Source organism: Rhinatrema bivittatum, chromosome 1 (assembly GCF_901001135.1).
Source record: "Rhinatrema bivittatum chromosome 1, aRhiBiv1.1, whole genome shotgun sequence".
NCBI lineage: Eukaryota > Metazoa > Chordata > Amphibia > Gymnophiona > Rhinatrematidae > Rhinatrema > Rhinatrema bivittatum.
The window spans coordinates 748,269,952-748,292,929 of record NC_042615.1 but is presented as its reverse complement, the minus strand read 5'-3'; the positions used below and the strand labels follow the sequence as shown (position 1 = coordinate 748,292,929).

At 40.4% G+C, this 22,978-nt stretch overlaps 1 protein-coding gene across 5 annotated transcripts in view; it reads right to left on the bottom strand.

Moving 5' to 3' along the window:
- LIFR (LIF receptor subunit alpha) overlaps positions 1-22,978 on the bottom strand; it is a 358,981-nt gene that overhangs the window by 157,753 nt on the left and 178,250 nt on the right. For all 5 annotated transcript variants that reach the window (XM_029578437.1, XM_029578428.1, XM_029578458.1 and 2 more), the window contains exons 2-3: positions 19,221-19,369; positions 122-230 (exon numbers count right to left, since the gene is read on the bottom strand). In XM_029578437.1, coding sequence (XP_029434297.1) covers positions 122-230; positions 19,221-19,302 — 191 coding nt within the window. In that variant the 5' untranslated portion in view covers positions 19,303-19,369. The remainder of the gene's footprint in view (positions 1-121; positions 231-19,220; positions 19,370-22,978) is intronic.

The window sequence follows — 22,978 nt, the reverse complement described above, 5'->3', positions numbered from 1 at the left end:
AAAGAAAAAGGGTTTGTGGCAATTTTTAAAGATTTTTATAAATGTTAAAATATGGCAAAATATTGTCAAATTACCTTGTCATTAATCGACCTTTCAATCATTTGATACTAAAATTACTTACTTAGAGCACACTTCATAGACAGTTTTAAGGCTTGTGTTGGGCGAAGCATCCCAGGAACAGATCCATGTCTCCAAATTGTGTGTTACACATTTGAAACCTTCTGGGGAACCTAAAAGATACAAAAAAAGTTTTATTTTTTTGCTAGCTGACAAAGTCACTTTATCACATAGTGTTAATAATCATACATATGAATCTTAAAAACTATAATGAGAATCATACAGAAGATCCCTAAAATACAAAGGAGTAGCCAAGTGGTTAGAGAAGCAGGCCATGACCTGAGAAAGCCAGTATTCAAATCCAGCCGATGCACCTTGTCATCATGGACAAGTCACGTCACCCTACATTTCTTATGGTAAAAATTTAGGGATACATATTCAAAAGCCATTTAGATAGAAAACGGGAAAGTTATCCCTCTAAATGGCTTAGCTGCATATTTAAAAGGCTTATCCATCTAAGTTCTAGCTGAACAACAAATTATCTGGCTAGAAATTAGCCAGGTAAATTAGGTGCAATCCTGGGGCGGAAGAAGCAGAGTTAGTCGGTTAAGTTAGCCGGTTTACTTAAATGGCTAACTCTAGACATGCCAAAGGGCAGGTCTAAAGTTAGCCAGATACCAAACATCTGGCTAACTTATCCGGGTACATTCAGCAGTCTGGCTGCACTGCTGAATATCCCAGTTAAGTTAGCCGGATATATCTATCCATCTAACTAGACGCTCAGAGATTGAATTGCTTAAATTTCTTTTATGTAAGCTTTTATTATCTGCTTTGTTTTATTGTATTTTTCATGATTATTTTATACCTTTCCATGTCTTTCTACGAGAGGGTTTTATTATTTTAATCAGTTACCTTGTAAACCGTTGTGATGGAATTTTTCTAAATGACAGTATATAAAACCTTACCAATAAATAAATATTTACCCCTTAGACTGTAGCCCTGTGGGGACTCTATTCTCTACCTAAATATAACTCACCTTAAAGCTACTAGTGAAGCTGTGTAAGATAAAACGCAAATTTAAAAAATTCAATTTATTCTAATGCAGAGCTTTCCAAACTTTTCATGTTGGTGACACACTTTTTAGACAAACATAATTTCACGACACGGTAATTCAGTCTACTAGTAAACCAGAGGTTAAAGGTTAAATGAACGAAACATATTTCAACAATTTATATATGTTTCCTTAAATATATACATAAATAAAATGTTTCACGACACAACCTATCTCATGAAAACCTTAAATTTATATTAAAAATATATATTCCAAGATTCATGTTATTGTTATAATTTATGAGAAACAATAATAAAACAAATTGTCTGTCCCCCACACACTCATCTCTCTCCTCCCCCCAGCACATGTCTGGCCCCCACACACTCATATCTCTCCCCCTCAAGCACATGTCTGTCCCCCCAGCACGTTTGCCCCCCCACTCACTCATCTCTATCCCCCCAGCACATGTCTGGCCCCCACACTCATGTACCTCGTCTTTTTGATTGTTGCCAGTTAAGTGCTTCACTCCCTTCCATGATCACCAGACACTGCTGCTTGCAGTCAGTACTCCTCATGGCCAGGCCTCATCGGCAGCAGCAGCCAATGCAAGGATGGCTGGGTTCGTTCCACCCACCAAGCCCCCCAAAAAAACGCGATTGACAGCAAAAATCACCCAATAATAAGCAACCCATAAACTGAAAAAAAAACGTGAATCTCTAGGGAAAAAAAAGCCCAAACTCGCATCAGAGTTGACCGGGCTTGCGCGACACACCTGCACACTGCAGGCGACACACTAACGTGTCCCGACACACAGTTTGGAAAGCTCTGTTCTAATGGGTTATTTAATAACTTCTGACTCAGCATTTGGAATGAAAACATGAGGGCTGAACTCTAGACACTGCGCACAAGTGCGCAGACAAGAAAACTGAAAATTACGGCAACCCCGATGTGAAACCCTATTATGAAACCCTTCCTTAACATCCCCTTTCTAATTTCCCATCAACACATGCAAGGAACGTGACCAGATAGCAACACTGGAAGCAGGAGAGTTTGGGGCAATGAGCTTTAGACTCCAGATTGTGGATTTATTAGATTAATGGATCTGGGACTTAGACAAATTGGACATTTACAGTTGCATGATCAGACATGGTCTTACTGAGGGGTCAGCAAACCGGATTGGGGGGGGGGGGGGTGCACGGCCTTAACAATCCTGAATGGGATCCCACTGGCTGGCTGCAAGCTCAGGAGGGAAGGCACATTCGGTATGTAGTGACATCATTGTAAGCATGCCACAGCTTAGCTGTGCATCTCTGTGTGTCTATGAAGTGTTTGTGTGTGTGTCTGTCTGTCTGTCTATGAAGTGTGTGTGTGTGTGTGTGTGTGCCTGTCTGCCTGTCTGTCTGAGCTTACTCTTCTCAATTTGAAGAGAAACAAAACAGGGCCTTTGAGGCACTAGCTGGCAGTATGGACACCTGGTGGATACCCTTCATATACATAATTTATTTTTAAAATGTTATATACCGCTAAGGCAAAGGTCATAGTTTACAGTAAAAACATACATAATAGTCTTTTTAAATGTTTTATGATTCTAACAATTAGCATAACAGATATTTGAATAACAGAATGTAGTAAATACTCGTTCTTCAAATGCTAAATAGTTGGAATAGGAAACTTTAGCATTTTTTTTTTAATGTTTTCATACATTAAACTGTACGGAGATGGTCCAGAAGACTATTCCATAAAGTTGGACCAGCCACAAAAAATGCTCTGTCACAGGTCTCTGATAAATTGGGCCTCAATCAATTGCTTGACTGGAAAGGGGGTAGTAGCTCAAAATGTTCTCTCACCCCTGGTCTAACTCTATCTAAGCGCAGAGCAGTGCTTAAAAGAAAATTATACCTCTGTGCATGATGTGATACTTCATCAGTATAACCAGTAATAATTGCTATGTATCAACTGAAATGTTACTTTTTTATTTTTTTATTTATTAGTTTTTCAAAACTATTACAAAGTAAGAATCAACTTTGCAAAATGAAATATTAAAGTTTTGAACATACATTTTAATTACACAACTTACAAATAAGAAGTAAACATATTTGTTCAAAAACTAGACATCATAGAGGCAATTCCAAGAGGAAGAAATTTGTAAGTGAGGAAAAAAAAAATTTTTTTTTTTTGAAAAACATTATAGTAGAATAATTTGGATATTCATGAAAGTTTCAACAAAATACTAATTACTTACACCTCCATCTTTAATAGATATCTGCATCCTAGCATTCAGCAAATCTTGCAATTGAGATACCTCAAAGAAAATAAAAACATTTCCCTGTTGTTTTGTTACACATGTACATGGGTATTTTACAACCATAGTTGCTCCCAATGCCATGACGCTAGGCTTTAAAGAAAGAAAAGCTTTGCGTCTAATCTGAGTACTTCTGGCAAGGTCACCCTGACCTTACCTCCTAAGAATTCAATACTCATGTTTTTTAAAATATGCCTGCATAACCAGATTCATTTCCTATTGGGTCTGAAATGTTACTAAAAGTAATCCGATCCAAAATCTCATCCTGTGTTTCTTCCAAATATTGGGTTAAATTCTGGAAATCTATAGGTTGCTTAGATTCAGTATTTTTTACTTCATTTTGCTTATAAGGTAATTGAATTATTTTCTTTATAACAGGAATTTTTTCAGAGGAAATTTTTAAATTTTTTTCCAAATATTTTTTAAAAGTTGTCAATAGCCGCCAGCAGACGCTGAACCGAGTTGCTCCGCACTGCGCTTACAACTTTCCTGTTTAAAAAATTTTCCGAAGAGGTTTAATTTTCTTAATATGCCTCACAAGCGCAAAGGAAGGGTAAGAGTTTATCCCTCAAGCCTACCCAGTCCTGCGGGGCAACGATACATTACTGAGTTCGCGTCGGTATCTCCGGTGGTGGGGAATTCAAGCGCCGCTGTGGTGGAACCGGGAGAAGCGGTACTATCACCTGGCGAGATCACCTTGAGCCCACCAGCACCCCGAGGCCTGCTGAGTAGCTCTCCCCTTCGTTCGAGCAGTGGAATTGTAACCCCGGAAGCAACACCAGCTGCGGGTGAACAACGAGAGGGATCTACTCCTCCATACGGAGCAGGACTTCCCCTCCCCCAGTTGTTGGAGGTATGTGAAAGGCCCGAGGAGACTTCGGTTAATGCGGGCAGTGAGGAATCTCAAAGAATATCAAGAGAGGCTCCACTGGGGGAATTGGGAGGAAACATTCTAAGTCCCTTGGAGTTTGAGAAGCCAGCAGTTATAACACTGGAAGCCATTTGGGAATTAATGGCTACCATGGCTCGTACTCTGAACACTCAATCTCAATTGCTTGGCAAATTTGAATCAAAAGTTGAATCTGTTAAAAAAGAACATGTTTTGTTGATCCAAAACCATACAAATTGCATCCAAGATTTAACTACTAAAGTAAATCAGACACAGTCCCAAAATGCCTTAATTATGAAGGATTGTATAACATCACAAAGGAGACTGGAGTCTGTTGAAAATTATTTACGTTGTTCCAATGCAAGATTGGTTAATTTCCCCAAAGTAATGGGTGAGCCTGTTTTGGTGACTTTCAAGCGTTTTGCCATGGAAACACTCAAGATTGAAGCTGCAAAAGTTCCGACTGTTAAAAAACTCTTCTTTTTAAGGAGTAGTTTACAAAGTTCCGTTGGAGGAGAAAGAGAGACTTCCAATAATTTGACACAATATTTGGAGAATTCGGAATTGGAAATCACGGAAAGGGCCACACTGTTTGTTCAATTTTATACTGAAACAGAAAGAAATTTTTTGATGAAAGCTTTTTTTCAAAATATTAATGATGTTTTCATGGGAGGGGTTGTGAGGGTTTATCCTGACCTATCACGCCCCACCCAACAACGAAGGAGATTATTCTTAGCTATGCGCCCGGAGGTCTTGGCCAAAGGGGCTAGCTTTGCTCTCCGTTTTCCTTGTAGGTGTATTGTAAAATTTGCTGGAAATATATATGTTTTCTTTATGCCAGACCAATTGAGAAAGTTTTTGGATGGAAGGGCCTAAGTTAAAATGCTCGGAGTCAATATATAGAGAGATACCAATAGTTAAGTGAATATTATTTCAATGATGTACTTCTCTATTCTTTCCTTTGGTTCTCCTCCCCCCTTTTTTTGCCTATGAAAAACAAAGAAAATTATTGTTGATGTATCCATTGGATATGAATATATATGCTAATGGTAATTATATTATTTCATGTTATAATAATTTCTGTAATTTCAGTCAAGGTTTATTCTTGTAATTATATTGAAAAAAATTCACAAATAAAGAATTAAAAAAAAAAAAAAAGTTGTCAATAAATTTTCCTCTCTTAATTTAGGGAAATTTAATAACCTAATAGTCAAATGTTTTACTGTATTTTCTAAGTACTCTATTTTCCTCAAAGTGGCAGATCTTTCACAAGTAATAGTAGTGGTAAGATCTTTTAAACCTCTAACTTCCCCTTCCAAAGAAATAATCTGTATGCACTGATCCATGTTTACATGTTTGAATTAATAACCTGTCCTTTCTCTTCTTTCCCAGCCAAGTTCTAATCACCCTGTTATATGTAACTGCATTTTCCGCACCATTGTTTTTAGTTTATGTTTACGATGCACCCCTGTTTTATGTGAACCAGCATGATGGGACTGCGTTCTCGAATGCCGGTATATAAAAACCCGAAATAAATAAATAAAAATAAAATCCGAAAGGATCCATTGATGATCTTGAGTAACAGAATCCAGTTTATTAGACACATGCTGTAATATCTTTGATTGTTCTTGAATGTTATATGCCAATCTTTTCATTAGATCTGCCAAAGAATCTAATGTTACAGCTGATTTTTCTCCAATCCCCGCTAGGATGCTGTTTCCTTCATCCAGATTTAATTTAAAATCTGGAGTCGAAGACCTAGCTTTCTCTAAACTACCCTCAATGTTCCCAGCATGCTGGGGTAATGGAGTGAGAATTTCTCCTCCTACTCCAGCAACATTCGAAGGAGTTTGTGGGGAAACTATAATCAGCTGATGAGGTAGGGGTGGGCTTAGTGATATTTCCCCTGGTGAAACTTGTGTTTCTCCCACATTCCCACCTATGGGATTTGCCAAGCCCTAAATTGATGTTGAAACAGCATACTCAGGAATAAATCTTTGTTGTAGCGAACGTGATTGTTCTACTGGGTATACTCTCACCTTGGCTTTACGTTTATGAGGCATATTGTACTAAAAAGATTAAATATACAAAGAATATATCCAGAGATACCCTTCCACGTTATCAAGCCTAAGATTCGCCTCTTAGTGGGACAGCTATCACAAGAAATAATAATTTAAACGGAAATATTAAAATCTATTAGCCTTCACAAACTAACCCAAACTAATCCGGGCTAAGCCGGGCAAAGCCACATGCACCCCGTAGGCGTGCGCGGTTTTGCGGTGCGCCGCTTGAAATGTTACTTTTAATATTACTTTGAAATTTAATAGGATTAATAGTGTGTGTGATGTCACTTGTGTCAATACAAATCAACAGAGATTTGGTCCTATAATCTATTTTATTACTTTGTTTCACAACTGTAAACTATCCTCAGCAGTGGAGGAGCTGAGCCAGTTGCCTGCAATTGCACTGCATTGTACATATTTATTTTTTATTTTTTTGCACATATAGAGGGAGCTGGAGTCTAGGATGGAAAGGTCTGTTCACAGCAAGGAACTGAAGGGGATGGGATAAAGAGAGGAATCTGTATGTGATGAGGAGCTGGGGGCAGGAGCAGGTGGGCAATTTGTTCATGTTAAAAAGACAGCCGAGAGCGGACAAAATAGGAACCAGCAGAGAAAGAGAGAGGAAGCGGCTCTAAGGCAAGAATTCTCTTTATATTGCAAGAGAGGTAAACTGTGATTGAAGTGCAAGGAAATGTTACTAAAATAGGTACTGAAGCTGTGCATCATCCATAGAGACCTTCGATTTCAGTTTCAACTGATTTTCACCCATAAAATCCCGGATTTTCCAAAAATGACAATCTGTGTAAAACTAATTTTACCTTAATTTTAGGATGATTAAAGAGCAGCTTCCGAACTGCAGATGCAGTGTCTAAAGGCCTCCAGCAAGTGCTGGAAGTCAGTACAGGCCAAAGCACCTGCAGCGTTTCATGTTCTGCTACTCACCAGTCACAGCGCTCGCCCACCAGTGCCACTGATATGGCATTTCAAGTCCCGCCTCCCTCTCTCCCCAGGCAGCCAAGGTGCCTGCTATTTGGTGCTGCCAATGCAATATTTGAAGCGGGCCATTTCCACCTGAAGCACTTCCTGGGAGGCAGAGGGCAGGAGCCTAAGTAAGCACGCTGCTGAAAGAGAGAAGAGAAGCCTAGAGCCACACTAGTAAGGAGGAATGCTGGGGAAGAAGGAAATTCTCAGGGGTGTGGGGAGAGATAGGGATGCTGCTGAGTGAGAGAATCTGCTCAGTACTGTTTTATTATCCTGTCTTCTGCCCGCTAACAAACTCCAATATTTACCCAGAAAATAATGAGCCACATTTTTCCACTGATTTTCTCCTGGTTTTTTTTTTTCATGTCAGAAGAAGCCCTGATATATTCCCGGGAAAAATATAAAAAAATAAAAACTGAAAATGAAGGTCCCTAATCATCTACAAATGCAATTTTGACTTCAATCCCGAATGCTAAAGGAGCCATGCAGATGCAGAGCTGGGAATTCACATATACTGACTAAATCCAGGGGCAGGACTGACTAAATCACGGAGCAGGCAATGTGGACTAAATGTCCACATTGCCTGCTCCGTGAAGGCTGGTATGCTACACAAAATTTCTGTTAATGTAGGTGTGCCTTGGACTTTTGCAGATTGGAAAACAGTGATGTACACTGCTTCTGCTGCATATTACATCCAATTCATAATTTTATTTAATGTATGTACAAGTGGTACTATATTTCTCTCTTTTCCCTTCTGTTGTCGCTACCACCACTCTCCCTTTCTATTTATTTATTTAAAAATATTTCTATACCGTCTTTCACAAACACAGTTTGACCAAAACGGTTCACAACAATTCCAACAAAAACAAAATAAAAAAATATAAATAATTAAACATAAATCAACTAAAACAAATAGGGGTAGATTTAAAAAAATTGCGCGATCGCGTACTTTTGTTCGCGCACCAGGCGCGAACAAAAGTACGCTGGATTTTATAAGATACGCGCGTAGCCGCGCGTATCTTATAAAATCCGGGGTCGGCACGCGCAAGGGGGTGCACATTTGTGCAACCTGCACGCGCCGAGCCCAGCGCGCGCTGCCTGTTCCCTCCGAGGCCGCTCCGATTTCGGAGCGGCCTAGGAGGGAACTTTCCTTCGCCCTCCCCCCACCTTCCCCTCCCTTCCCCTACCTAACCCACCCCCCCGGCCCTATCTAAACCCCCCCCTTACCTTTGTTGGCAGATTTACGCCTGCTTTCAGCAGGCGTAAATCTGCGCACACCAGCGGGCTACTGGCGCGCCATCACCCAACCCGGGGGCTGGTCCGGAGGCCTCGACCACTCCCCCGGGCTGGCGCCACGCCCCCGGGCCCACCCCCAAAACACCGCCGCACGCCCCCGAAACACCGCGTCATTTCGGGAACGCCCCTGACACGCCCCTCCCTGCCCCTTTTAGAAAGCCCCGGGACTTACGCGCGTCCCGGGGCTCTGCGCGCGCCGGAGGCCTATGCAAAATAGGCGCGCCGGCACAGGGCATTTAAAATCCGCCCATATTGTGTAGAAAATTAGTAAAATAGAATAAAAAAATTTAAAAAACGATAAGAAAAAAAATACAAAGTATATTTATAAACCCTAATTCTAAAAGTAACTATACTATTTTTACCACAAAAAGATACAGTCAGAAATTTTAAAGTAAAAATAAAATAAAAATTTCGTCATTATTTTGCAAGTATGCACCTTAGACTGTTGACTAACAGGCAGATGGTGTGACTCTTAGGAGTTAACCAATCCTTCCGGGTTGTTCTCCGAAGGCTATCTTAAAAAGATACGTTTTTACTGCCTTCTTAAATTCTTTGTGGTTGGTAATTTGCCTTAAAGTATTGGGAATTGAATTCCATAACAAAGAGCCTGCCACCGAAAAAGCTCTCTCTCTTGTTATATTTAATCTCGCCAGCCTAACTGAGGGAACATCAAGCAAGTATTTATTCTCCGATCTGAGATGTCTAGTTGGCTTGTGTAGTCGTATTGTAGTGCAGAGCCAAGTTGATTCCGGATCATGTATTAAAGAGTGAATTAAAGATAATACTTTATATTTCACACGAAATTTAATAGGAAGCCAATGTAAATTACATAAAATGGGAGAGATATGATGTCTCATAGGTGAGCCTGTCAATAATCGAGCCACTGAGTTTTGAATCTGCTGTAGGGGTTTTAGAGTGGAGTCAGGCAAACCCAAAAAAAGACTGTTGCAATAGTCCAAACCAGCAAAAATGATAGACTGGAGGACCGTTTGAAAGTCAGATTTGAATAATAATGGTTTTAATCTTTTTAAAGTATGTAGTTTAAAGAAAGAATTCTTTACTAAATAAGAAACATGTTGTGTTAAAGATAAATTAGTATCTAGTTGTATTCCAAGGTTGCGAGCTACTTTTTTTAACTTCAATAAACTCGTTACCTAGCATGATCGATGATGGTGGACAATTTGCAGGATTGTCAGTCATGCTTAAAAAAAGCAATTCTGTTTTTTTTGATATTAAGCTTAAGCCGGCTATGGCTTAGCCATTGCTCAATTGTCTTTACATAAAGTTTACAAAAGGAAACGGTCTCAGCCCAGGAGGATTTATAGGGAACATAAAGTTGGATATCGTCTGCATAGATTTTATATTGGATATCCAATGCAGCTAATATGTTACACAAATAGATATTGAACAGTAACGGTGACAAGGAAGACCCTTGTGGAACCCCGGTATTTTGGGTGAAAAATTGTGAAGATTTACCTTTAAAATTTACTTGACAGTGACGATTAGAGAGATAACTATTAAACCAATTAAGTACTGTATTTTGTAAACCAATCGCTTGAAGTCTGGATAAAAGGATCTTATGATAGGTAGCTTGGGGAACCTTCACAGGTCCACATGACAGAAAGCTGGCCTCCTTTGAGATGCATATTCAACTTCACTGGCTGGTAGACTAAAAGAGGTAGCCAAAGTAATAGCAACCATCTTCCTTCGCTTTCAGAATCTCAGCACATCACTTATGTTGAATGCCCTGTACCACAGCACTGTGGCTTGAGCTATTGGGCTGGCCCCCTTATGTATGGTATTTGATATAATTATGAAAAGTTTAAATTTCACAGTTTATCACTTATCTAATTCTGTGTATTTCTGAGTAATCTGTTATATTAAGTCTATTTAAATTTATAACATTTATTAATTTGAAAGTACCTTTTAAGAATTTTTCTCACCAATACTTGCCTTTTTTTTTTTTTTTTTTTTAATTATACCCTCCAAGTCAGCGTTGTCTGAGTTGTTCAGGTACATCTGCCAGCCCATGGTCCAGAAGTGTCTCTTCAGCATATGCCACTCTAAGGTTTGGAGGGATCATCCCTCCCTCCTCAGGCTTCAGTATACTTCCATATCACATAAAAACCCTCCTTAGACACCTGATTCAAACACAAGTCTGCTGCACCACTACTCAGTGATATGGTTGAAGTTATAAAGCCTTCTTTCCTTTTTGTTTTTAGAGCTCATTTTGAGTAAAACGGAACAACAGTGTGAGAAAAAAAAAAAAGCCTGCAGTCATGAAATTATATTCTTTTGTCCTGCAACTTCAGGAGAGAGGAAAACACTAAAAAAAAAAAAAAAAAAAAAGACTTATGAAGCAAAATCTTCTGCAAAACTGTGCAGGAACTTGTCTGTAAGAGTAAAATTAAGTATAAGCTCCATATTACTTTTTGAAGACGTTTTGGCTTCCATGCTTAAATTGAATTTTTGCCCTTCTACAACAGAAAGCTGTTTAGGAAATTTCTTATTGTCTAGTGACAGAATCCATGGACATCCTGGAAAAGCTTTGCATTTAGTTTGCAGCACATGGGTAGCTCACAGAAGCTATAAGTACTACTTTAAGATGAGGGGTAACCATATTCCTATCAATAAAAAGGGAAATATGTTTCAAATATGAATTTTTCAATGCTGCTTTGAAAATGGCCAACAGTGGCTTAATATGGACATCTATATGTTTAACTCAATGATGAGGAATGGTGTTAATATATCTGAAAAGGTATAAATAATCCTCAAGCACCAAATGTTTTTCAGAGGAAAGAATTCCTTAGAAGAAGGTCACGACATGAGGTTCCACAGAGAGATTCAGGGGCAGTAATAGAAAATATTTATTCTCAGAAAGGGTAGCAGATCTATGGAATGGCCTCCCAGCAGAGGTAATAGAAACAAAAATAGGAATGAAATTCAAGAAAACATGGGATAGCCATAGAGTTTCTCTAGTTTCAAAGAAGTGAAGGGAAAGTTGGATCAACTGGGATCTATGGCATTACACCAGGAATGAAACCACAGACTAGACGGGCATCTAAAAAGTTCCTGATCTGCTGACATATTCTATGCCACTAATCCTCCGGCTCCTAGCCTGTTGTACATCTTCAATTTACCAGATTTAAACAAAGAAAGCAGAACTATACTGCCCAAATGTTTGACTTCTGGACCTCTCATCTGAAACCAGAACAGCAATAAACCAGACAAGAAGGGAATGCTGTCTCTTCATTTTAGCTATAGGCTACCTCTCAATTACGTCTTTTAACCAATAAATAAGCTTCATAGTTAAGTCATGTCAAAAATCAATTTCTTTAGTTAAGTCAGCTAGTAATTGAGCCGGTTTTGTAGTCAAGACAGCCGAAGACTACACATTATTACATGTGGACTGTAGTTTGCAGTTAAGACAGGAATAAAGAATATTGCACTAAATTGTATTTTACAGGTAGATCAGCTGACAAACTTTTTAGGCAATCCATATGATTGGCTGCCTTGACTACAAAATCCAGTTCACTGAGCATGACAGTTGAGCCATGAAACTATCAACCAAGTTTTGTAGCTACCTGAGTTAGCACAAGTCAGGTAAAATAAAACAATCTGTCTTTTCTCTGCGGCTAAGCCATTTTTACTTATTTTTTTAATTATTAAACTTTTCCCCCCAAATAAAAAACAAACAGATTAGTTTTCATTCTCTTTGCTTTGCCTTGCTCACCTCTTGCTCCTTTGTCCATTCTCATCCAATCATTCGGCCATAAGGAAAAATGGCTGTCTTTTGCAAGGTCTACCCCTCTGCCAACAACACCAGCCTTATCTTTATGCCCACACATCAGAACATCTCCATGGCCGTCCTAGTACACCTAACTACCACCTCATACCTAGCTATATCTTTATGCTTTGCCTAAATATTGGGTATTACGCTTATTCTGTATTATTCATTAATGTATTTATGCTATGTTTAGGTATTTATTTATTTAAAAACTTTGTAACTGCTTCCAACTCTATACAAAATTGTTGTCCAAAGCGGTATATTACATATTATGTTTATAAATTATTCAGTTCCTGCCTTATCCCTCTGGCATGCTTTCCTTACTCTGGTCTCCATCTGTTATCCTTTAGTTGGTTTCTCTTCTTCATTCCCTTCTTCCCCCAACCCAATGACTGTGCCTGCTCCACTCAGATCTGCAATTCCTGTGCAAACAGCATAGTGCTAGCACTAAACCCCAATTCCTGATTGTTTCCCAGAGCTTAGAATTAGATGAGGTGCTCTATAATTCACTCAGGAAACACAGCTGTGCCACTGCTTGCTCAACTAGGTTGGTGGTGGCAGTAGAGTAGAAAGCAACTCACACTGGAATATATTAGGCAAGTAACAAAGCTGAAGTAGACAGGAGTTTGGGCCATTTCCCATGATTCTTTAGAAAGAGAGATTCTACAGCAGGTACCACAGAATATCAGGAAACTAGGGGCCTTGAAAACTGTACAGGGTCTCCCAAACCTGTCCTGGGAGATTTTCATGTCAATTGGGTTTTGAGGACTTCCACAATGAATATGCATGCAATAAATGTGCATACATTAGATCTCCAATGTATGCAGATTTATCTCATGCATATTTCACTGTGGATGTCCTAAACGTCCAACTGGCTGCGAGGGGTCCCCAGAACAGGTTTGGGAAGTCCTGAAATAGTTTGAATGTTTGCCTATGTACAGGAGCCTACACAAAATTCTAAATTACTGCAGACCAGAAAGCCATCTTGAGAACACTTCTGCATGCTGCTGTAGACAGAACAACAATGTAGAGAACCTAACTGCGGATACATACACATATAGAGGTCGCGTATAGATCTACAATAGTATTTTATAACCCACACATTATAAAAGCAAGTTTGCTTACCGATAACTGTGTTTTCTGTAGATAGCAGGATGAATTAGCAATACAGCCTGGGGGTGGCGTCCTCTAGGCAGCATGGGGCAAAGCTTCTCTCAAACAATACAGAGCTTTGTCATGAATAGGGATGGACATGATTCCTTTGGAGCATCAAGAAATTACAGAAGCTCCAGCATCTGATGTCTAGTCCTCTTCCGTCTGAAGCTGAAATGGGACGTTTCAGACATCTCCTTCACAAAATTAATGAAGGACAGGTCCTCTGGCAGAAAACGCTTCCTTTCATCAAGAGGAGAGGGCTGGGAAGGTAGATCATCAGAATCTTGGGACGAATCATCGTTCCAAGGATCATAAGGGTCATCACCCGCTCCCAAATGTTCTTCAGAAGGAAGTAACTGAGTGCCAATAGTGGTGCAAGTGCCATGGGTATCGGGTTGGTGGCCGGAGGAGGAACTGGCACTGGCATCTATGGAGGCTGGAAGCCTTGGAATGCTTTACTGATGGCCTCTTGGATCATCCGATCCAATTCCTCATGGAAACCTGGGGCTTGGATACCTGGTTCCGGGAGTAGGAGGCAGCACTGGCGTAGCCGGAGGGTCCACCGGTGAAGGTGGAATCGCGGATCCCGGCACCTGTCCAGACGAGGCCTTTTCTGTACGGGACTTCTTTGTCTGTGGCTCAGGCTACGTCGATGCCGAGGGCTTACCCGTATCGGTGGCCTGAGCTTTACGATGATGGTTGTCTATGTTTTTCTTGATGTTCACCTCGGTGGGGGGGGGGGGGGGGGTGCGACACTTGTGGAGTTGTCGAGGCCGGTCGGATAACAGCGGATTCCCGGTGCTGGCGCAATGTAGATTGCCCTGGTTCAGACGACGTCGAAGTTATCGATGGAGTTGGGGTTTTTGGCCAAAAGAGAAGTCCCATCTTATCGAGCTGAGCCTTGCGACACTTTGGTGTCATTTGGGCACATTTGGAGCAAGTAAGGACATCATGGCCGGACCCCAAGCTCATCACACAGACTGTGTGAGGGTCTGAGATGGACAGTGTTCGAGTGCAGTCGGGGCACGGACGGAAACACGATGCCATGGCCTCGACAAAATTTAGGCGCGGTGCGGTCGATGGCAGGTAGGCTGCGAGGGGAAAACTCGATGGGAATCGACTGCAAACGGGTAAAAAACTTACCGTTCGACCGCTGAGTAAAGATATCGATAAGGGACCCTTGTGAGGTAGAAATTTTTGAAAATTTTAAGAAAGTTCGTGAGGAAAAATTCCTGTCAGGAATCTCTGAAGAGCTCCTTAACCCGCGTGACTACTGCTGCACGGAAAAAGAAGACTGAAGGGGGACCCCTGCTGGATGCAGGGTTGGTGCATTGCTGGGCATGCCCAGTAGGTGCCAGTCAAAGTTCTAGAAAACTTTGACAAAAGTGTTCCGTGATTGGGCTCCATCCTGTGATGTCACCATATGTGAGGACTACCATCCTGCTTGTCCTGTGAGAAACTAGAATGTCCCGTATACCTGATGATAAAGGAACGTGGCTTAATACTTCCTCTCAATCTCCAGGCCGACAGATGCAGGGCAGAATACATAGGGTGTAGCAGAGTTCCTCCTTCCTCAGATATAGTAGGCCTGCGGCTACTGCCAGAGAAATTACTGGATGAACAGAAAGTTGAAATAGATAGGCGTACTATGGTTGCCTGGCCAAGCTGGAGCTATGAAGATGAGATCTGCTTTCTCTGCGATGCATTTCTGAATTGCTCAGCCTATTAGTGGTATCAGGGGATATGCATAAAAGAGGTCACCTACCCAGGGAATGAGGAATGCATCCTGCGAGAATCTGTCAGAGTTTGGGTACATGGAGCAAAAATCTTAGCAGTTTTATATTGTTTTCTGTCATGAACAGGTCCATGCAAGGGGTGCCCCATGCCCTGAAAAAACCGTTCACCACGTTCTGATGTAGAGCCCACTCATGGGATGAGAGATCCTGCTAAGCCTGCCCACTTCCATGTTCACTACTCCAGGAGGTAGTTCCTGTAGTTATGTGGAGTGCATTTCTGCTCATTCCAGAATCTGTACCACTTCCTTGACCAGCATCCTGGAACTGGACACCCTTCCTTGTTATATAAAACATGGCTACTTGGTTGTCCGGGTGTATCATCACTCTCTTTCCCTGAAGTGGAGGCGGTAAAGGTGTAAATTGCATTCTTTATTGTTCTTAACTCTAGCAGGTTGATCTGACAGCTTGGACCCGCAAATTTCTCCATTTTTGTCAAGGCGGCCCAACGACTCTTGGGGGGTCATCTGGGCACAGAGATCGCAGATGCGAACATCGTGGAGAAGCTCCCAGGCAAAGGATACAGACCTCATGGAGGTCTATGATGGACATAGTCTGGTGGCACTGGGGCATCAGTGGAAGCCAGTTGATGCCATGGGGAAAAAAGTGTGGCATGCAGTCAATGGCCGGCGGTCACAGAAAGGAAAAGTCATTGGAAATCGACCGTATGAAGACATGAAGGACTTACCCACTCACTGCACCAGGAAGAGCAAGGGACCCTACGCGATGAGAGGTTGAAAGAACACTTAAAACTAGCCAAAAGGCTAAAAGAAACGTAAGCTCCAAAAAACCGCGAGGTTATAGCTCTGCGGAAAAGAAGAGACTGAAGAAGGACCCCGCATAGATGCTTGGTTAGGGACATGCTGGGCATGCTCAGTGTGCCTGCAAAGTTTCTAGAAACTTTGACAAATGTTTTCCGTGCCGGGTGACATCATCAGATGGAGCATGTGTTGTGAGAACTACCATCCTTCTTGTCCTTGGAAAAAGGAAGGACTGAGGGAGAAAGAACTACAAGGACTGGATTTCTTCAACTTTTTTTACCAAGTCAGCATTATCAGCGAGTAGATGCAATATCATAGTAGAACAGAAGCTTTCAACTTCCATCCTTATTTCCTTCACTACATGCCATGATATAACTTTCAGTTTAATGACTAGTTTTAATAGTTTTTTAAATGTATTCAAATCTTTTGTTGTAAGTCACCACATAAAAGCAAAATTAATATATTTTATTATCCAGATGCTTGTAGATAAGTTCATGTATTGTAGAACAAAAAAAAAAAATCTTATTCTGTGTCACATGACAGAAGCAAGTCAGTCTGGTCTAATGGTGTGTCCATACATCCTTGCCTTCCCATCTTTGCTAGAAAAAGTAGTATGCTAAAATGGTGGGCTAACAAGTTCATGAGTGATCAATACATGTAAATCTTGAACTCTCTACAAGCTTAGCAGTAACTGTTTACTAGCCTGATTTGCATCTACCTAGCTTGCATCAGGAATACTCACAGGGTGAAATTAAGAGTTGATGGTGGGAACTCTAATTCATAATCAGGGACCTTCAATAGAGAAGTGCTATTGCAATACAAGCCTAATAAAGAATTAAATAGATTGGTATGTGTCCTCCCACAAAGTACATCCACTTCAGCGATCAGACAATCTATTAAGAGACATTGGCATATAGTAGCATTACATGAATCCTTGGCAGAAGAACCATTAATAACAACTAAGAGGGGACGTAATATCAGAGATAAAGTTGTGCATGCACAGTGAAGCACGTAAAATGTATAGGAAGGGACAACATAAGAAATATGGAAAATGCATGGTGTGTGCTACCACCATTGAAGGCACTACATGGGTCCATCCAACAACAGGTTACATAGTGCATAGGCACAATGACACGGATTGTACTACTACATCAGTTATATATGCTATAACATGTCCCTGTTTTAAAGGTCTATGTGGGACGGACCAGTAGAGCTATAAAAGCCTGTATCATGGAACACCGATCCAGGTTCAACACTGCCACAGTAACAGCTCCAATAGTACAACATTGTGTGGAAAAAAACCACACATTTGATCAACTAAAGTGGACAGTGATTGACAGCTTTGAAGACAAAAAAACCAGTGCAGCATTATTAAATCATCGTGAACAAGCATGGATCTTTAAATTACGGACAGAAAAGCCCTCTGGACTTAACAATTGGATTGGATGTCTTTAGTATAGAGCCCTCTGATTGGTAGCACTGGTATTCCATGGGGTCTTTTTAAAGGAAACAGGAAGTGTTTAATAGAGAAAAACCGTCGGTCAGCATCAGGAGGCTCAGTGTGAGCACCGTCTAAGAGAGCAATTTCAGTTGCAAGCCAGTGTTTCAAGCAAATAAAATAAAAAGGTTTCCTGAAGAAGACAGTCCATGCCGAAACTTGTACAAGTCGGAACACTGTTACAACACTTTTGGGGACAGAGTGATACATCGTAATGACCGGAGATTTTTCAAAGCTAAGTAACTTTAAAATAAGAACATAGACATATTATCTTTGGGTACTTTCAAAGCGAAAGCTAGATGTAAAAAGCCAAAATAATATAAGTAACTGTTTGGACTACACTGACGGTGAGAAATCTAAGAGGTGTTGGCGCACACGAAAAACTTTAAAAAAAAAAGAGAGAAAGAAAAAAGAAAAATAAGACACAATTTATGAGTAATGGGCTAATGTTGAAGCCATACTTAAAATATTAAAAGATTTGTTCTAATAAAAAAATGGAGGCTGAGGGGTAGTTGATGATTAACTTAAGGAAGGCATCATGGAGAGTGCCTAATAAAAGCTATGAAACTACCACCCATTCTCATAATAAATTTTACAAGTAAGTTTGAGTAGGGCAACAACATTACCTAGAAATATATAACATTCAGTTATTATTGTGGGTTTATATTAAGGTGAAACTGGATGAATTTTCTCCACAAAATATAGTATAAGTTAAATGTAATGGCAGCATTTTATTGCAGGAGAAGGAGGGAAGGCAGGGTTAAATGGAATAAAATTTCATAGAACATCAGACTCTGGAGCAGAAATGTAACTGTAAATATGGGCCAGTAACAGAATTGGTAGGAAAATGTTTAATATAAATGAAAGGCGAGCAAGTCGGGACCGCATCTACATTATTGGATCAATATAGCTGTTGGAGATTGGAAATGTTTCTCTGATGATTGCCCTGGGAGCGTCACGGAAGAAGCGTGGAAGCCTTTTCCCCTGAAGCAGGACCTTAAGAGTGGGGGTCCGAAACGCGATCGTGTTGGGCTGTGCAGATGAGTATCACTGCTGAAGTTCTTTGCATTTAGACTGAAAAAAGTGACATTGTGATCATCTGACTTTGATTTGCAGTATTTACATCTATTTGAATTTTGGGAGCTCTCATCAGTTTGGTGGAAAGAAAAGATTTATGATATAATGAAAAAATTACAAAAATATATATATAAAGTAAAATGGACCTGAGACCATAAAGAGAGTCTGGTAAAATACCTTGACCCTATGAGTAGTGGTCCTACAAAATTATATATCTTTCTGCAGTATGACAGCTTGAATAAGGTATTTAGAGGAGAAACCAGGTATACCATCATTTTGATATAATATAAATGATTTACAAGATGGCATTGTATTTAAGGAGTGTTATAACCTGCAGATCATTTCTTTAGCACAGAAAAAAAAAAACATCTTGCAGTCTCTCAGTCAAAACTTTGAAGCCAACGGAAGACTGCATCGAGCTGAGATCATAAAAAGACCCAGTTAAGTCGCTGGGGATTTGGTGGTGAACATACAGGAATACACTAGCAAACACCGTCAGTGTGTACCCACCTCTCTCTTGGCAGTGTAGACAGTTTAGCAAGCAAGAAAGAACTGTAGCAAGGAGGAACAGGAAGTAGAGCTTATGCCACATTCTTTTCTTGGTTAAGATGATAACATCAAGCTGGGAGAAAATTCAGCTTCCACACAATAGATTTGTCCTATAATTAAAATAAGATACATCACTGTAGTTCTCTCATATTGTAAAAAAAAAAAATACAATTTTACACCATTACATAAAAATATCAAATCAACTAGGAGGCAGGGCCCCTAACAATGAATCAAAGCAAAGGTAACAATCTAGTTAAAAACATGGAGGTACTCTTCTCAAATGACAATCTTCACAGTATTTTAGTGATCTTCATCATACTAGCAAGTTGAAAATAGTCTAAATATTTTAAAAACATTTAAAATAAAATACAACAGTTGAGACATTTTGAAACAACCACTTCTTGGTGTGAGAGCATTGTACGGTACGACACTTTCAAAATTATCTAAAATAAAAAACAACCACTAATACCACAAAAAAAGTAAGAAACAGTAGAAGGCAAAAAGGGTTTATATATGCTTTGTACATATAATGCCCTACAAAAAATATAATTTTTTTTAAACTTCTGCTGTTTTCTGTTACTTTCAAACGATGTCTCAAAAAGTCACAGTACGGATTATATCACAAGTTTGAGGAAGACGCCACAATGCAATAGGGAAAAAAAATCTATATAGCTATCATTTCTTGTTTTTTCTTTAGGACTTAAATACTATACACAGGAATCATAGAGGTCAGGTCCATGTAACAGCTATTGAATTTATACTTAAAATTTGACTAAAGCACTTTTTAACATTCATAGGACCATATATAGAAATATCCAAGAGGAGAGAGGGTATAATGAGATATTCAAATACCTGAAAAGGGATCAATAAAGCACAAGCAGCAAAAGTAAAAAAGTGAAAAGGAAGTTCTAGAACAAGTGGTCAGTATTTGAGAGTGACAGGAACTAGACTGACATTTCTTTACAGAGAGGGTGATGGATGCATGAAATAGTCTCCCAGTGGTGGGGAGGAGAAATGTTTATAGATGGATTTTTTTCAAAGTCCCTAAATTCATAAGAAATCTAAGGGGGTAGATTTTAAAGCCCTACATGCACCAAATCAAGAGATATAAGGGTGTCTCAGGCTGGTGTGCAGCACGCGTTATTTAAGAAGCGTCCATGGACGTGTGTATCTCCCAGTATGCACACAAAAGAAAAGTCCAAAAAAGGGGCAGGGCATGGGCATGGTCTGGGCATTCCAGGATTTAAATGGAAAATAGCGCATAAGTATTTACACTCACAAGCATGCAGCGGGGTCCCCTACTGCGTAAATTTACTTCTGCTATAGATGGCATGTAAGTTATAAAACAAAAAAGCTAGGCTAATCAATGGGGTTTTAAGGACTGAGGCAGGTAGGGTAAAAGAGAGGTTAGTTAGGTAGCCAGGGCGGTTAGGAAGTCCTATCCTGTAACTGGGCAAAGTGGGAACAAACTGGTTTAACTTGTGTGAAGAGAACTATATGTCGCAGCCCAGGAAATGTCGGCAATTGGTACTGAACAATAGTGTGGTACCGATGTTGTCATGGCCGTTACAGAATGTGCCTGCACTCACCCCTAGAGAGGAAGGCCTGCTGCCTCATAGCAGAATTCGATAGTCTGCTAGTCAGTTGGAGAGAGTTTGTTTGCCCACTGGAACTCGCAGCTTGTCTTTGTCAAAGAAGGAGAGAGTTGGGTGTATTTCCTATGGAGTGCAGTGCGGTCTAGATAGAATGCAAGTGCATGCTTATAGTCCAAGGTGTGGAAAACCCTCTCGCCCTGGTGAGAGAGAGGCCTTGGGAAAAAGCGGGCAGAGTATATTCTGAGTAAGGTGAGAGGCTGCGTCTACCTTATAAAGAATATTACAGTGAGTACGGAGGACCACTCGGTCACGGAGGAACCTAGGGTCGGGTGAGTATGCAACAAGGGCTTGCAACTCACTGACCCTTTTAGCAGAAATGATGGCTACGAGGGAAAGAATTTTCCATGTTAGAATTTTAAAGTTATAAGAATGCAAAGGCTCGAATGGCGAACGTATGAGTTTTGTAAGCACTACATGTAGGTCCCATTCCGTAACCAGTGATCATAGAGGAGGCTTAATCTGTAGAGAACCCATGATAAGCCGACTCATAAGGGATTAAGCTGTTAATCAGGCATCCCCTACTCCCAGGTGGTACGCTGAAATGGAACTGAGGTGTACCCATGCGGAGGATGTCTGTGGACCAGAATCCGAGGGGTACCCTAGATAGCCTAAGAGAGATGGAGTGCTGGAGGAAAAAAGGGGCTAATACCTTTTTTGTGCACAACATGTGGTAAAACCTGCCCATTTTGAATGGTAAGATTTACGTGGGAAAGGTTGTCGTGAAGAGCTACAAGTACCTGAGCATATCAGTGAGTCTGTGTTATGAGACTGACCTATGGGCAGACGAATTGGATATTGGAGTGATAGGTAGGATCTGAACCAGTTTATTGTTTTGTCACATAATCCAATTTCTTCAAGTCTTTTTAGTAGTATTCTGTGGTTTACTGTATCAAAGGCTGCAGATAAGTCGAGCATTATAAGGATGTAATGTTTACTGTTATCAAAACCTCTTAGTATGTTGTCTGTTAGAGAGAGGAGTAATGTCTCAGTGCTGTATTGTCTTCGGAAGCCGTGTTGTGACGGGTACAGTATGTTATTATTGTCTAGGTGTTCATCTGACTCCGTATCCCATCCGCTAGCAGAAGAGCACATAACCCACTGGTCCTGAGTTCATCTGGCTATATGCTAGGAAATAGTTAATTAATTACTTAATAAATAAAGATTTAAAAAAAAATCTGCCCACCAGTCAGCAGGTTAGAAAACGGATGCTCAATTTTACCAGCATCTGTTTTCCTAATCCGTGGCTGTCAGCAGGTTCAGAAACGGACACCGGTAAAATTGAGCACCGGTTGTTGGAACCCGCTGACAGCCATCTCTACGCTAATAAGGAGGTGCTAGGGATGCGCTGTTGTCCCTACCGCCTCCTTATTAGCACGACCCCTCATTTAAATACAGAATCGCGTGCCCAGGAGAGATGGCTGGGCTCGCATTGAGAGCGTGGGCACTCAATATGGAGCACCCGCTCTCCTGCGATTCTTACAGTATCGGCCTGTTTGTGTGTACACATCTTTATCTTCGATAAAAAAAAATATCTTGCTTGTGCTGGGCACCAGAGTTGTCTTCAGTGTCTCTTTCCAGTTTTACTTCTGGATTCTGCTTTTTTTCCTACTAACCTGACAAACAGAACAGAACAAAAAAAAAAATTTGAATACACTCTCATGCCCATCTTCCAGAAACTACCCAAATCATTTCAGGATCCTAAATTATTTTGTGAGCCTTACTAAGTGTTTAATTTTATTTAAGGGTCCCTATCTGGGTCCCAATATTAATATCAACCTCTTTTATGGTTGTTTCTTTTCTTTTTCTTACATTGAGACTTGGGTCAAAATTATTTTCTCTTTGTATTTTTTTTGCCTAATCCCACTTTTTTTTTTTTTTTAATTTTACACATTCTTTTTATTTCTCGTCTCTAATTCTCCCTCTCTCTGTTATAATTCTCTCATTGTTGCTGCTTCTGCCACTGACAGACGGTTTCTGAGAATTCCACTGGCTACCGCGAGTTCTGCTAACTTAGAGGGGCCGATGCAGTAAGACACGTGCTAAAAATGGGCGCTCATGTACTAG